At 39.7% G+C, this 11,709-nt stretch overlaps 1 protein-coding gene across 4 annotated transcripts; it reads right to left on the reverse strand.

The window, feature by feature from the left end:
• Positions 1-348: 348 nt before the first annotated feature.
• On the reverse strand, positions 349-6,759 carry LOC122092629 (oligopeptide transporter 1-like). 4 transcript variants are annotated; one of them, XM_042662858.1, is made up of 8 exons: positions 6,481-6,759; positions 6,106-6,375; positions 4,259-4,716; positions 3,889-3,986; positions 3,225-3,797; positions 1,902-2,157; positions 1,606-1,788; positions 349-1,532 (listed from the first exon to the last, which is right to left on the reverse strand). In XM_042662858.1, exons 3-8 carry the CDS (start codon positions 4,634-4,636, stop codon positions 909-911), a joined length of 2,112 nt encoding a protein of 703 aa, XP_042518792.1. In that variant the 5' UTR covers positions 4,637-4,716; positions 6,106-6,375; positions 6,481-6,759; the 3' UTR covers positions 349-908. The 4 variants fall into 4 exon arrangements, with proteins under 4 accessions (XP_042518792.1, XP_042518791.1, XP_042518789.1 ...); XM_042662857.1 differs by having other exon boundaries at positions 5,233-6,375; XM_042662855.1 differs by having other exon boundaries at positions 4,259-6,375.
• Between the last annotated feature and the right edge of the window lie 4,950 nt (positions 6,760-11,709).

An 11,709-nucleotide genomic window follows, 5' to 3' on the forward strand; every position in this document is an offset into this window, starting at 1 on the left:
TTTTTATGACAACAAGAAATACCCAAAACAGCAAAATGAAATGACATTTACATGAGCGAAATTTCGATTTCTTTATTTTGATTCACTGTTTGGCTTTGCTAAGGCACTCACTTTTAAGTCGGTCAACAAGGATCACTTTGTTTTGTTTTCCCTCCTTCCCTGATTAGTAAATGTTATGCCCTCAAGGGAAGGGGCATTATGCCCTAGATGCCTTCTTTTTTTTCCCTCTTGTGATGTGTGGCTGGCTGACCTAACTAGGTCCCCCATTGTTGACCCAATCACTACTCTCTCTCCCTCCCTGTACTGCAAATTTTTCATACAGTGTAAGAGTACAACAAGAACAGTACCTGCATAAGATTCATATCAATCCCTATCCATTGATATCAACTATTTGAGGAACATTTTGCCTAAAACTAGATCAAGTATACTGTATCCTTTACAAAAATACAAGTAAGAGGGGGAAAAAAAGGGGAGGAGATGGTTCTCTATGCAGGCAGCTAGAGACCAGCCAAGTGGGAAAACAGGTGGGCCTCAAAATTTATCGACAAGTAGACCCTAATTCCGTTGCTCACATCTGAATGTTTCAACCCAATGGGGATTTTCCAGGTGGCTAAATACTGGTTTCCAAAAATCCAAACTGTACACAGTTATTGTCAGAGTAACAGTAGTCTTGCATGGAAAAATATTGGGATGATGCTGACATATAGGAGGGCATTTGATTGAAATAGGTTCTGAAAATTTGGTAACCTTTCAATCGATACCACTCTCTAGATACCCATCCCGCGGTCAGAATTATCATATCCTCTTCCACGTGGCAAAATTGCAGCGGCTGCTTGGAGATTCCTTTCCGAGCTGCTCGCTTAGACGAACTTTTCTCGAAAAAAGGGAAAAAGAAAAAGAGAAAAATCTCATGTTACAGATGGGCATCCATCAACCTTAATCCTTGGATGTGTAGGACAAGATGCTAAAAGGCAATGATCACCTTCATCTGAACCCCACCAATCTGGACCAGAGATACCATTCATTTCTAGAACGAAATAGATAAGGATGGACATGAAAGCAACCCCTGCATCTAAGGCTGCTGAGAGAACATAATTGTGCCTAGCCCACCACCCTCTGTACCTCCGATACACGAAAACATTGAAGAAGATGCCAACTACACCCCAAGTCCAATAGTTAACAGCCTTAGCCTCTGGAAAGGAGGAAGCATTGTAGAAGATGAGGGGCATGTGGATGAGTCTAATCCATTTGTATTGTGGAAACTTGCGACTTAACCACCAAACTGGCACTGGTGAAAAAAAACCAATAAGGAAGAACCAATTCAACTTCACATACACACCAAGCTTCCCAAACATGCGAAGTGGACCAACCACTCCCCATATAATGGAAGCACTGTAGAATACATGGTCACCTGGGCATGTCCATGGACTTCCCTTTGGCAAGTTACTAGGATCACAAATATTATCTACACGATGTAGAAGCCACCATGCTGTGCCGAACTGGGTCATGTTGTTGATCAATGTCCCGACCATCTACAACAAACAAATCACAATATTGGTCTAGCTTCTTACAGTGACAAATTTTTCAAAAATTGCAGAACATTACCTGAACTAGGAACATGGACCTAGGAGGGATCTTCATGTAGTGTCCCAGCTTTAAATCTGAGAGGAAAAATATTGCTTGCACCATACTTATATAACCGTAGGTCTTGAAAGCCACATTGGCAATGGGTCTTCCCGGATAAAGATAGCCAATAATTAGCTCTGTGATGACATTCAGACCAGGTTGCTGTACACAGTTTTAAAGACAAAAAAGAAGTTAGGGATATGTTATACTCTCCATATGTGTGTGTGTGTGTGTACAAAGAAAGAGGGAGAGAGAGAGAGAGAGAGAGAGATTACTTGGTTTGTAGTTGCTGTTATTATACCAATAGGCAATGTGAAAACTAGACCCACAGCAATGGCTAGTAGGATCCCCCAAAAAGGAAGTTGTAGTTTTTTATCAAAACCTTCGCATGTGAAAATAGATAGTCCAAGCACTGATACAAAGATTGCACAAAACCACCATTGAGGGACTGAATCATACTTCTTCATTATCCTGTTGTAGACATCTCCACTCTTATCTTTTATGCCTGACTTCATTTGTCGCCAAATTGATCTGTGAAGTGATAGAGCAAAGATTATGTTGAAGATTGATAACATTGACTTTATTGGCTAGGTTGAAAGCATTGCCCTAGCCTGCTCCTCCAAGTCTTAACTTCAAGGTTGAAATAAGAAGGAAATATAACAAAAGGGGGGGGGGTGAAATGGCAAAAATTTTCTAGTGGAAGCATTTCTAAAACATCAAAATAACTTAGTAAAAACTCAAAAACGAGATAAGCACAAGTGTTTTCTCTAATTCTAAGATAACAGCTCACTACCCATGGGATTACATTTTCTAAAATTAGAAGTTAACTAATTCACTTATTTAAGGTCAACCATCATTGTAAAGAAAATCTCTTCTACTACGGGCAACCTTTTAGAGGCTTCCCCAAACTGTTCATCTTTTTGTAGCCAGAATGATGGTTGACCTTGATGACTTATTCCATTGGCAACATAGGGCACCCATTGGATAGTCTACATCCATGGCTTGTTCAACTATATGGTCCAGCACCTAGTCTAGTCTTCTTCTCTCCTGCATTATAAGTTATCAAATCTAGATCGAATCAACTATAGGTAGGGACAATCAATCCGTAGCGAAGGGAATGATGGAATGATGGAATGAATGGGGAAGATGGCTCATATAGCAATTCTACCCATGGGATAGATAGACTGTCTGGCATCTGTCAAATTCCAAGGCCGTAATCAATTATATATCCCACCATATGTTGGATTTTTTACTTTAACCAACCAAATCATAACCTAGATCGACCCTTCGAGTATGGCACACAGTGTGATGCCTTTGGGTTAAAACTCACCACAAGAGTCAAGAGTAATGTTGACAATATGACCACAAGTGTTAAGATCCAACCAGCACCCCCACAAAAAAAATTGTAGAAGTTCAAACCAAACAAGCATTAGCGTTTTGTCCAATTCCAAGAGGTTAAATAAAAACTAACTTTTTCCTTCCCCCAATATTTCCATGATCTTTATTTTGTTTACTTAAGTACTAGACATAATTATTTATAACTCAACCCAAAAAAGCCTAAATATCCCAATAAAATAATCCAAGACATGGTTACTCACCTTCCATCAAAAAGGGCTACATGGGAGAGACTTGCTGCTAATGTTGCAAAGCTCGCACCATAAGTAAATGCAAAAGCAACACTGACGTAGACCTTACTGTAGTTATCATAAGCATGTTGATTGAAATCGAAAGTCTTTGAGTTCAAGATCCTTGTAACATTGTAGCTGTTACCATATTCATCAAATGTCCCACTGGAGAATATGGGAAACCGCTTAGCCTCGAAGGAATTGCTCCAATAAGCAAACGGGATTAAAACATAAAGTGCGAGGAAAGCACCAAAAAGCGAGCATATAATGGAGTATGGTGGGTAGGACAGTGGACTACCCAAAAAGGCAGTTACTACATTCCAGTCGAGCGCAATCGATCCAAGACCAAGCCCTTGTACGCCTGCACCAAGTTGTTGGGCTGTGATTGACTTAGGCCATATCCAACATACGACTGAGAGAGCAGTTAATGAAGGGAAGAGATAAGCTGGGAAAATTGAGTAAGCAAAGCATGAGCCGAGGCCAATGATGAAGAATTGAAATCTTGACAATCTACCCTTTAACCTTATTTCTTTCTCATGGAGAGCCCTGCAAGATCCATGCCCAAGAAGTTAGTAACACACACACACACACACACGCACAGAGAGAGAGAGAGAGAGAGAGAGAGAGAGAGAGAGACCTGAACAGGGACACCTGAACGAGGGTGGCTGGCCACCACATGTAGGGTGAATCAACCAGGAACTTTCGAAAGAGACCAGCCCAACCATATCCAAGTATCTGTTTGTCAAGGGAAAAAAAGCGTCTCTGGCCTTAATCCCTAGGATGTGGAAAAATATTTGCAAAATTACGTATAGAGCATAAATGTTCCTTTAATTGCATTTTATATTTTCAAATTGAATAGGAGTTACTATTATCAGTTCTGTTACGTTACTGCAAAGTCGTAGGTCAAGTTAAAAAACAGAAGTACTGAAAAAAAAATAACCAGAGGATGGCTGAAAAATAAAGAGATGATTGAACAAAAATGGCAAGGCGTTTGATGAGTGACGCACCTGGGTAGTTAGGGTTAGCAATATGGCAATGATGGGTTTGATGTCCTGCTTGTAGAAAGTTTTAAGGATGGTGACAACATGGATTGCATAGACACCACCGCTTCCAACGTTTGCAAAGATGGTGATGAGGACGTGCTCCTTCATGTTGAATGGCCCAGGGTTCAACGAGAATGACCAGCCTCCCATCATTGGAACCCTCACAGTTTTCACTGGCAACGCCGCAGCCATCAGCTTTCCCACCGGAAGAATTGCCAGTTGAAGAGAGATGGATCCGATGCTCACTGGGTTCTGCCTGAACCGGTAAAACTGGTTTATGAAGGAAAGCAACATGCAAGACAGTACCCCCAACACCCATGTTCGAAACGTTAAAGTCGGCATTGTTGGGTCGTCACTGATTGGAACAGTTAGCCGAACTTCTTCGATTGGACAATCATTCACCTCTTCTGCTATAATTAGTTCTACAAAATTGGACAAGGACGAAGGAATACTGAGATTGATTAGGTTTTTTTCTATCATGACATTCATACTTTTTCTGCCTAGAAGGTGCTGTGTTTACAGCAGAACCCACAAAAAAACCCCAAAACTAAAATGGATTTTCCAATTTTTTTTGTTTTTGTTCCTGGATTCGAAGTACAGTTGAGAGAGAGATTTATACATGTTTTTGTTTCTCTGAAAATTTTTGTTTCAAACAAATACCAAAATTTTCAAATTAATACATGTTGTAGTTTCTCTTCAGGTACTTGTTTCAAATAAATAACACATTTTCAGTTTCTATGCAAGTCCTTGTTTCAAACAAATACCACATTTTCATATTTATACATGTTTCAGTTTCTCCACAACTCACAAATAACAATTTTTAAATATATAAAATTTTAGTTTCTCTCCAATTTTTTGTTTCAAACAAATAATCCACTAAAATGCATAACAAATTGCCCCTAAAATTAATGAAAGAATATCAGAGAGAAGAGAGGCACCTTTCTTTTCAGCAGAAACCGCCATTGCTGCTGCAATGGGGTTCTGCTATTGCTGAAGGAGAGGACCGATGGAGAAGTAGTTGTTGCAGAGAAGGGGTAACGTCAAGGATCCTATCCTAAATAAAAATATTAGAATCTCCTAGATTCCTTGATTGAAATTCTAGTTTTGTTTCGTAATATCTTTCTATCATCTGTGTTCCTGCAAAGCCTGCAGGAGACAGTTCGACCCAATCTAGGGAGGGAGGTGGTGGTGGTGGCGGTGGTGGTTGGAGATCGATTGTGGAAGGAATAACGATAACGTATTCAGGTAAGAGAGACGATGACTGACAAACACAGGGAGGCCAGAGCGGTTGGTCGGTTGAGTCTGGTGGTGACAAATTTTCTGTTTCCTTTGACGAATTTCCTATTTTTTCCTGAATTTTTTCTTCGCTCTTACCAGGGTTTCTACTACATGGAAAATTCGGAAACAACGAGAGCCCCAGCGGTCAAGACGGTTAACGACAGATACTTATGCCACCCTGGCTTACTTTAATTGATGAGGTCGAAATGGATAAATCCTTCCTTGGAGGAGTTTTTCAAATTTGGGTCCGTTTGATTTGTCACAATTAGGTGACAAAATCAGTTATAATCAAAGTTATAATTCACATGGTTTTTTAATTTTAGGGTTAAATTGGTAGTTTGGACTTTGGACTGAAACAATGTTCAGAGATGGAAAATCACTAAAATCACTATCTTTTTGGAGAATTCTCCATAATCATCGGAGAAAAAACCGCTTCAGCGATTTCAGAGATTTCATCGCGGAAGGGGAAGCTTCAATGATTTCATCACGGAATGTTAACGGCTTTCAATATTTTATGAGAATACAAGCATCACCTTGAGGCTTGAGGAATCGATCCTAGTAGCGATTTCATCTGAAGCTTCATCGATATTCTGTTCGCATTTGTTAGAAGGGGAGGCATCTCCTCTGAGGTTTGATTGAACAATCCAACAGATCATTTCGAAGATCTGACTTCTCTGTTTCAATTTTCAACCCACTGGTTAGAACTCTTGGAATTGTCGATCGAGACGAAGCAATCTCGGAAAAAGGTAGCTAGTTTTCCATTTACACCATCCAAAATCAGAGAGGGAATATGAATGCAATTTCTGCGCAATACAAAAGTTTCAGAATCAGATACTCGAACTTAAAACAAATCTGTAGCTATTTTTCTTCAAGAAATAAGATTGAACAAGTTGGGTACATTACATGACCTGTCATTGGAGAGAATACGAAAGTGTTCCGGCGCCTCTGAACTGAAATCGTCGCTTGCTTTCGGTCCATAATCCATAATTCCATATCCAATTTCGCTTCGACTTCGATTGATGTTCGTAATTCTCAAAGGTTGGAGAAGTACGCATTGTAGCGCCACTGCGATTCGTTTGCAAATTGCAAGTAAAGGCGCTGAAAGGAGACATCTCAGAGGCTGGAGAAGTACGCATTCTGCTCAGATTTCAGAGAAGATGGAGAATCGAATGGAACCCGCGCTTGGAGGAGACGGAGGCCATCTGTTTAAGTCGACAAGGTCTATTATACCCTGCGATCAATGAAGGAGTATGTTCAAAGGGAAGAAGAAGCTACCTGGTCGCGTGGCCTCTGCATCAGCGAGGCCAAATAAGGGACCCCACCGGCACTGTTGCCTGATATAAAAAAGGTTGGATTTTTGTATTTCATCAAGGTGGAGATGTCATTTCACCCCATCTATCTCGATACAAAAGTCACATGATCAGGTAGCTTTCTTCTCCTCTCGATTAAAATTTCAGTTTTTTTTATATGTTTCTTTTACTTTTCAGTCCTCACAAATGAAGGCCTAAGTTAAAACCAGAAAAAACCATTTACGTTTTTCTCCTCGAAGGGGGGGGGAAAGGATTCTTAAAGCATGAGAGGCGTCCAGACATAAAATTTCAGGTTGGAGGTCACTACATAATCTCGTGGCCACTGCACTAGTGTTGGGACGACCGGCCATGGGAGATGCACAAACATCCAACCAGGGGGAGGGTGGTATTTGTGCAACCTTTATGTTTGGGTGTAATGGGGTGCAACCACGGTTCTTTTCCCCTATAATTGTTTAGGGAGATGGTTCCTTAAATAGCAGGATGGCCCTTGCACCAAGGCAAGGACCAATGGGAGCACACACAGACGCACCAACAATGGTGGGATTTTTGTTTTTCATGGGGACAAAGTAGTCATTTCACCTATTGGTCACAAGTTCAAAACTTGGAAATAGCTTCTTCTGAGAAGCAGGGGGTAAGGCTACGTGCATATTTGCCCCACCCAGACCTTGCAGTAGCAGGAGCCTCATGCATTGGGTTGCTCTTTTTTTCTTTTTTTTTTTTAAAGTAGTCATTTCACCTCTCTTTGTGTCTAGGTGCAAAGCCATGTTGCCTTTTAGACTCTTTTTCCCCAAATTTTTATTTATATTTTGGAAGTGAACCTAAAAAAAAAAAAAGAATGCTACCAGGTAATGTGGACTCGTCCAAACACAAAAGGATGTGAAGTTACCTCCCCACCTTCATAAAATCACAAAACTCAATATTTGTTTATCGCTACTGCACACTCTCCTCTCATTAACCCCATGCTAGTGCAAGGGCTACACGCCCAAGTGGCGATCTCTTGGCAAAAACAAATTTGTCTAGCCGTTTCCTACACCTCACGTTCATGTTCAGAGACACTCCCCCCCCCCCTTATCCGGCATTCTCAAGTCCAGGTTTGAATTACATTTAGAAGATAAATCAATTGCAAATTATATTGGCGGAAACCTAATCGCATAGCGAAAGGGATCAGATTGGGATCTCTTGCATTTGAAATCATTGTACAAAAAAAAAATTAAGTACGTGGGAATGAAACGGATTACATTAGGACCACATTGAAGTTCCTCTTCTAGATGATAGTTCTTCCACACTTGAAAAACCCTAGAGATCAAATCCTTTTAACACTTCGAAACTGTAGAAACGCAACCCTAAAACGATGTAGAAGATAATGAAAAAACAAAACAAACAATACACACGGATTTTTATGAGGTTTGACAAGGTTGCCTACGTCCTCGGTGAGATGAGATCCTGCTTCACTATCAATGGAGAATAGGGTTACAACGCTCGTCCTCACACCTCTCAGTATTGCTTGCATTATAGATAAAGAAACCTTCACTACAAATATATAGCGAAAAAAATCGTAATCCGAAAAGTACACAATTGCCCTCAAATAAAAAATTCGAGCGGGGGGCTACGCCCCCCTACAGCCCTTGCTATGCAGGGGGCCTCCGCTAACCGACTAGCAGGACCACTGTCCTGCCTGTCTAGGTGCTGGACCAGTACTCCCTGGATTAAACTGCGACGGAATACAAGACATCATACACCAACAGAAACTACGTTCCACGTTCAATTGGAAGATAGCAATCCACCATTAAGGTTTAAGGTTTCATAAACCCTATTTTTCTTTTTCACACAAACCCACACTAACAAATGAAATAAGGGAGGGAGAGAGAAAACGTTAGAGAGGAGAGAGGAGGTCCCAAAAAGTTATGTCTCTCTCCCTTATCCCTTATATAATAAAACCTCTTTTAGGATTTCCTCTTTTAGTCCACTCTTTGTTTCCTAAACATAGAAGACCAAATCTTGGTGTTAGATAACAGTTTTCAAAGTTGAATAACTATTTTACTTATAAAGTGGGAATGGGTATAATTTAAAAGGGATTGCTATCTTTCTTATCATGGGGGATAATATAGTCAAATTATATTTTATTCACTTCCACAAATAAAAAAAATCAACCATTTAATATTCCCAAATATATTGCCATGTAATATTAACATTTTAATTTGCACATAAAATCTTCTAATTTTTCAATATCCTATAATGAGTTTATATGGCATGTAATCTCCTCTCATTAACCCTACGCTAGTGCAAGGGCTACACGCCCAAGTGGCGATCTCTTGGCAAAAACAAATTTGTCTAGCCGTTTCCTACACCTCACGTTCATGTTCAGAGACACTCCCCCCCCTTATACGGCATTCTCAAGTACAGGTTTGAATTACATTTAGAAGATAAATTAATTGCAAATTATATTGGTGGAAACCTAATCGCATAGCAGAAGGGATCAGATTGGGATCTCTTGCATTCGAAATCATTGTACAAAAAAAAAAATTTAAGTACGTGGGAATGAAACGGTTTTCATTAGGATCGCATTGAAGTTCCTCTTCTAGATGATAGTTCTTCCACAATTGAAAAACCCTGGAGATCGAATCCTCTTAACACTTCGAAACTGTAAAACGCAATCCTAAAACGATGTAGAAGATAATGGAAAAACAAAACAAACAATGCACATGGATTTTTACAAGGTTCAGCAAGGTTGCTTACGTCCTTGGTGAGATGAGATCCTGCTTCGCTATCAATGGAGAATAGGGTTATAGCGCTCATCCTCACACCTCTCAGTATTGCTTGCATTATAGAGAAAGAAACCCTCGTTACAAATATATAGCGAAAAAAACCCTAATCCGGAAAGTACACAATTGCCTTCAAATAAAAAATTCGAGCGGGGGGCTGCGCCCCCCTACACCCTCTGCTATGCAGGGGGGCCTCCGCTAATCTACTAGCGGGACCGCTGTCCTGTCTGTCTAGGTGCTGCACCAGTACTCCCTGGATTAAACTGCGACGGAATACAAGACATCATACGCCAACAGAAACTACTTTCCACGTTCAATTGGAAGATAGCAATCCATCATTAAGGTTTAAGGTTTCATAAACCCTATTTTTCTTTTTCACACAAACCCACACTCACAAATAAAAGAAGGGAGGGAGAGAGAAAACGTTAGAGAGGAGAAGGAGGTTCCAAAAAGTTATGTCTCTCTCCCTTATCCCTTATATAATAAAACCTCTTTTAGGATTTCCTCTTTTAGTCCACTCTTTGTTTCCTAAACATAGAAGACCAAATCTTGGTGTTAGATAACAGTTTTCAAAGTTGAACAACTATTTTGCTTATAAAGTGGGAATGGGTAGAGTTTAAAAGGGATTGCTATATTTCTTATCATGGGAGATAATATAGTCAAATTATATTTTATTCACTTCCACAAATAAAAAAAATAATCAACCATTTAATATTCCCAAATATATTGCCATGTAATTTTAACACTTTAATTTGCACATAAAGTCTTCTAATTTTTCAATATCCTATAATGAGTTTATATGGCATGTAATTTAATATTGTCTAACCCCAACTTATTGTACATGTCTGTTTCAGAGATTCTGCGAGCATGATCGGACATCGAAAAAATATTTTAAACCTATGACCAACATTTTTCGCAAAAGAAGCTATTTCTAAGTTTTGAACCTATGACCAACATATTGCAATGGTGCAATTTAACCGTTGAAGCTCAATAAATAAATGTCATGTATAAATGAAATAAAATAGTCTTATTAATAGATTGGGTTTAATGGATACACATATCCAACCGATTCGACATCCATATCGAATTACAAGAACCTTATAGTAAGATTTGAGAACTAAACCAAAAAATTCGAAGCTTTACATCGATGGAGAGTTGAGGACGAGAATAAAGTAATGGCTTCCTTTTATCATCTACAGATACTCGAAAATCTTGCAACTGTATAACTCAATTGAACGAATACCCAAAATGGGTAGTTGTGTCGGCACAAAACTCCCGTCGTGAACAAAAATGAGAGACACTTACACCTAGGTAGCATTCCACAATGTGGATGGCCGGGAGACTCCTTCGCCCTCTTTCCTCTAAATCGAAGCAGATAAGCCTTTCTCCTCCTCTTCCTCCTCCTCCTTTACTGTTAAGTGTGAAGAAGCTAATAGCATAGAGAGGAAAACAAAATGCCGGCTTTTGATCCAGCAGTAGAAGAGGTCTTCAAAGCCTCAAACATGTTTAGCTTGAGCGATAGCGCGTACTTGTTCCTATGAAATATATGCCCCTATTATGGAGACATAGGAGGAAGAGTGGAAGACACACGTTGGCGCTAGTGTACACTATGCAAATCGGACATGGAACTCAATCCTGTGAAAAAATATGAGAGAGAGAGAGAGAGAGAGAGAGAGAGAGAGAGAGAGGGGTTTTGTGAAAATGCACACATAGAGTGTGATAGAGTGTAAGAGGGTTTTGTGAAGACACAGTTAAGAGTGAAAAAGTAGTCAATTAGCAGCAATGAAAGTGGGACGATTCCTCAGTGAAGAGCTAATAATCCAAAAGAGTTTGTGCTTGTGAATTACGAGGTAACAAGTCATCCGTTGTATTTAGTTTTTGGAGATAACTTCGCATCGGATTTTCCTCACAATAATATTTTTTTATTTTTTAGTAAACATTTTTTTACAACAACAATGTTGTACTAAGAACCCTTGACTCAAGCCATCAAGGTTTGATTTTTTTTCTTCTTCTTCACGGAGTCCCTTCCCTATATGCATCTAAACCCTATGATCAAACCTACAAA

Source organism: Macadamia integrifolia, chromosome 11, assembly GCF_013358625.1.
Source record: "Macadamia integrifolia cultivar HAES 741 chromosome 11, SCU_Mint_v3, whole genome shotgun sequence".
Taxonomy (NCBI): Eukaryota; Viridiplantae; Streptophyta; class Magnoliopsida; order Proteales; family Proteaceae; genus Macadamia; species Macadamia integrifolia.

What these genes read in the sequence shown, in the direction of transcription:
- LOC122092629 (XM_042662855.1), bottom strand. Translation starts at nt 4,783, where the DNA reads ATGAATGTCATGATAGAAAAAAACCTAATCAATCTCAGTATTCCTTCG. An exon ending in TGCTAACCCTAACTACCCAG is followed by an intron (nt 3,987 to 4,258) that starts GTGCGTCACTCA and finishes CTTGACAAACAG; the next exon opens with ATACTTGGATATGGTTGGGC. An exon ending in GTAGCCCTTTTTGATGGAAG is followed by an intron (nt 2,158 to 3,224) that starts GTGAGTAACCAT and finishes ATCACTTCACAG; the next exon opens with ATCAATTTGGCGACAAATGA.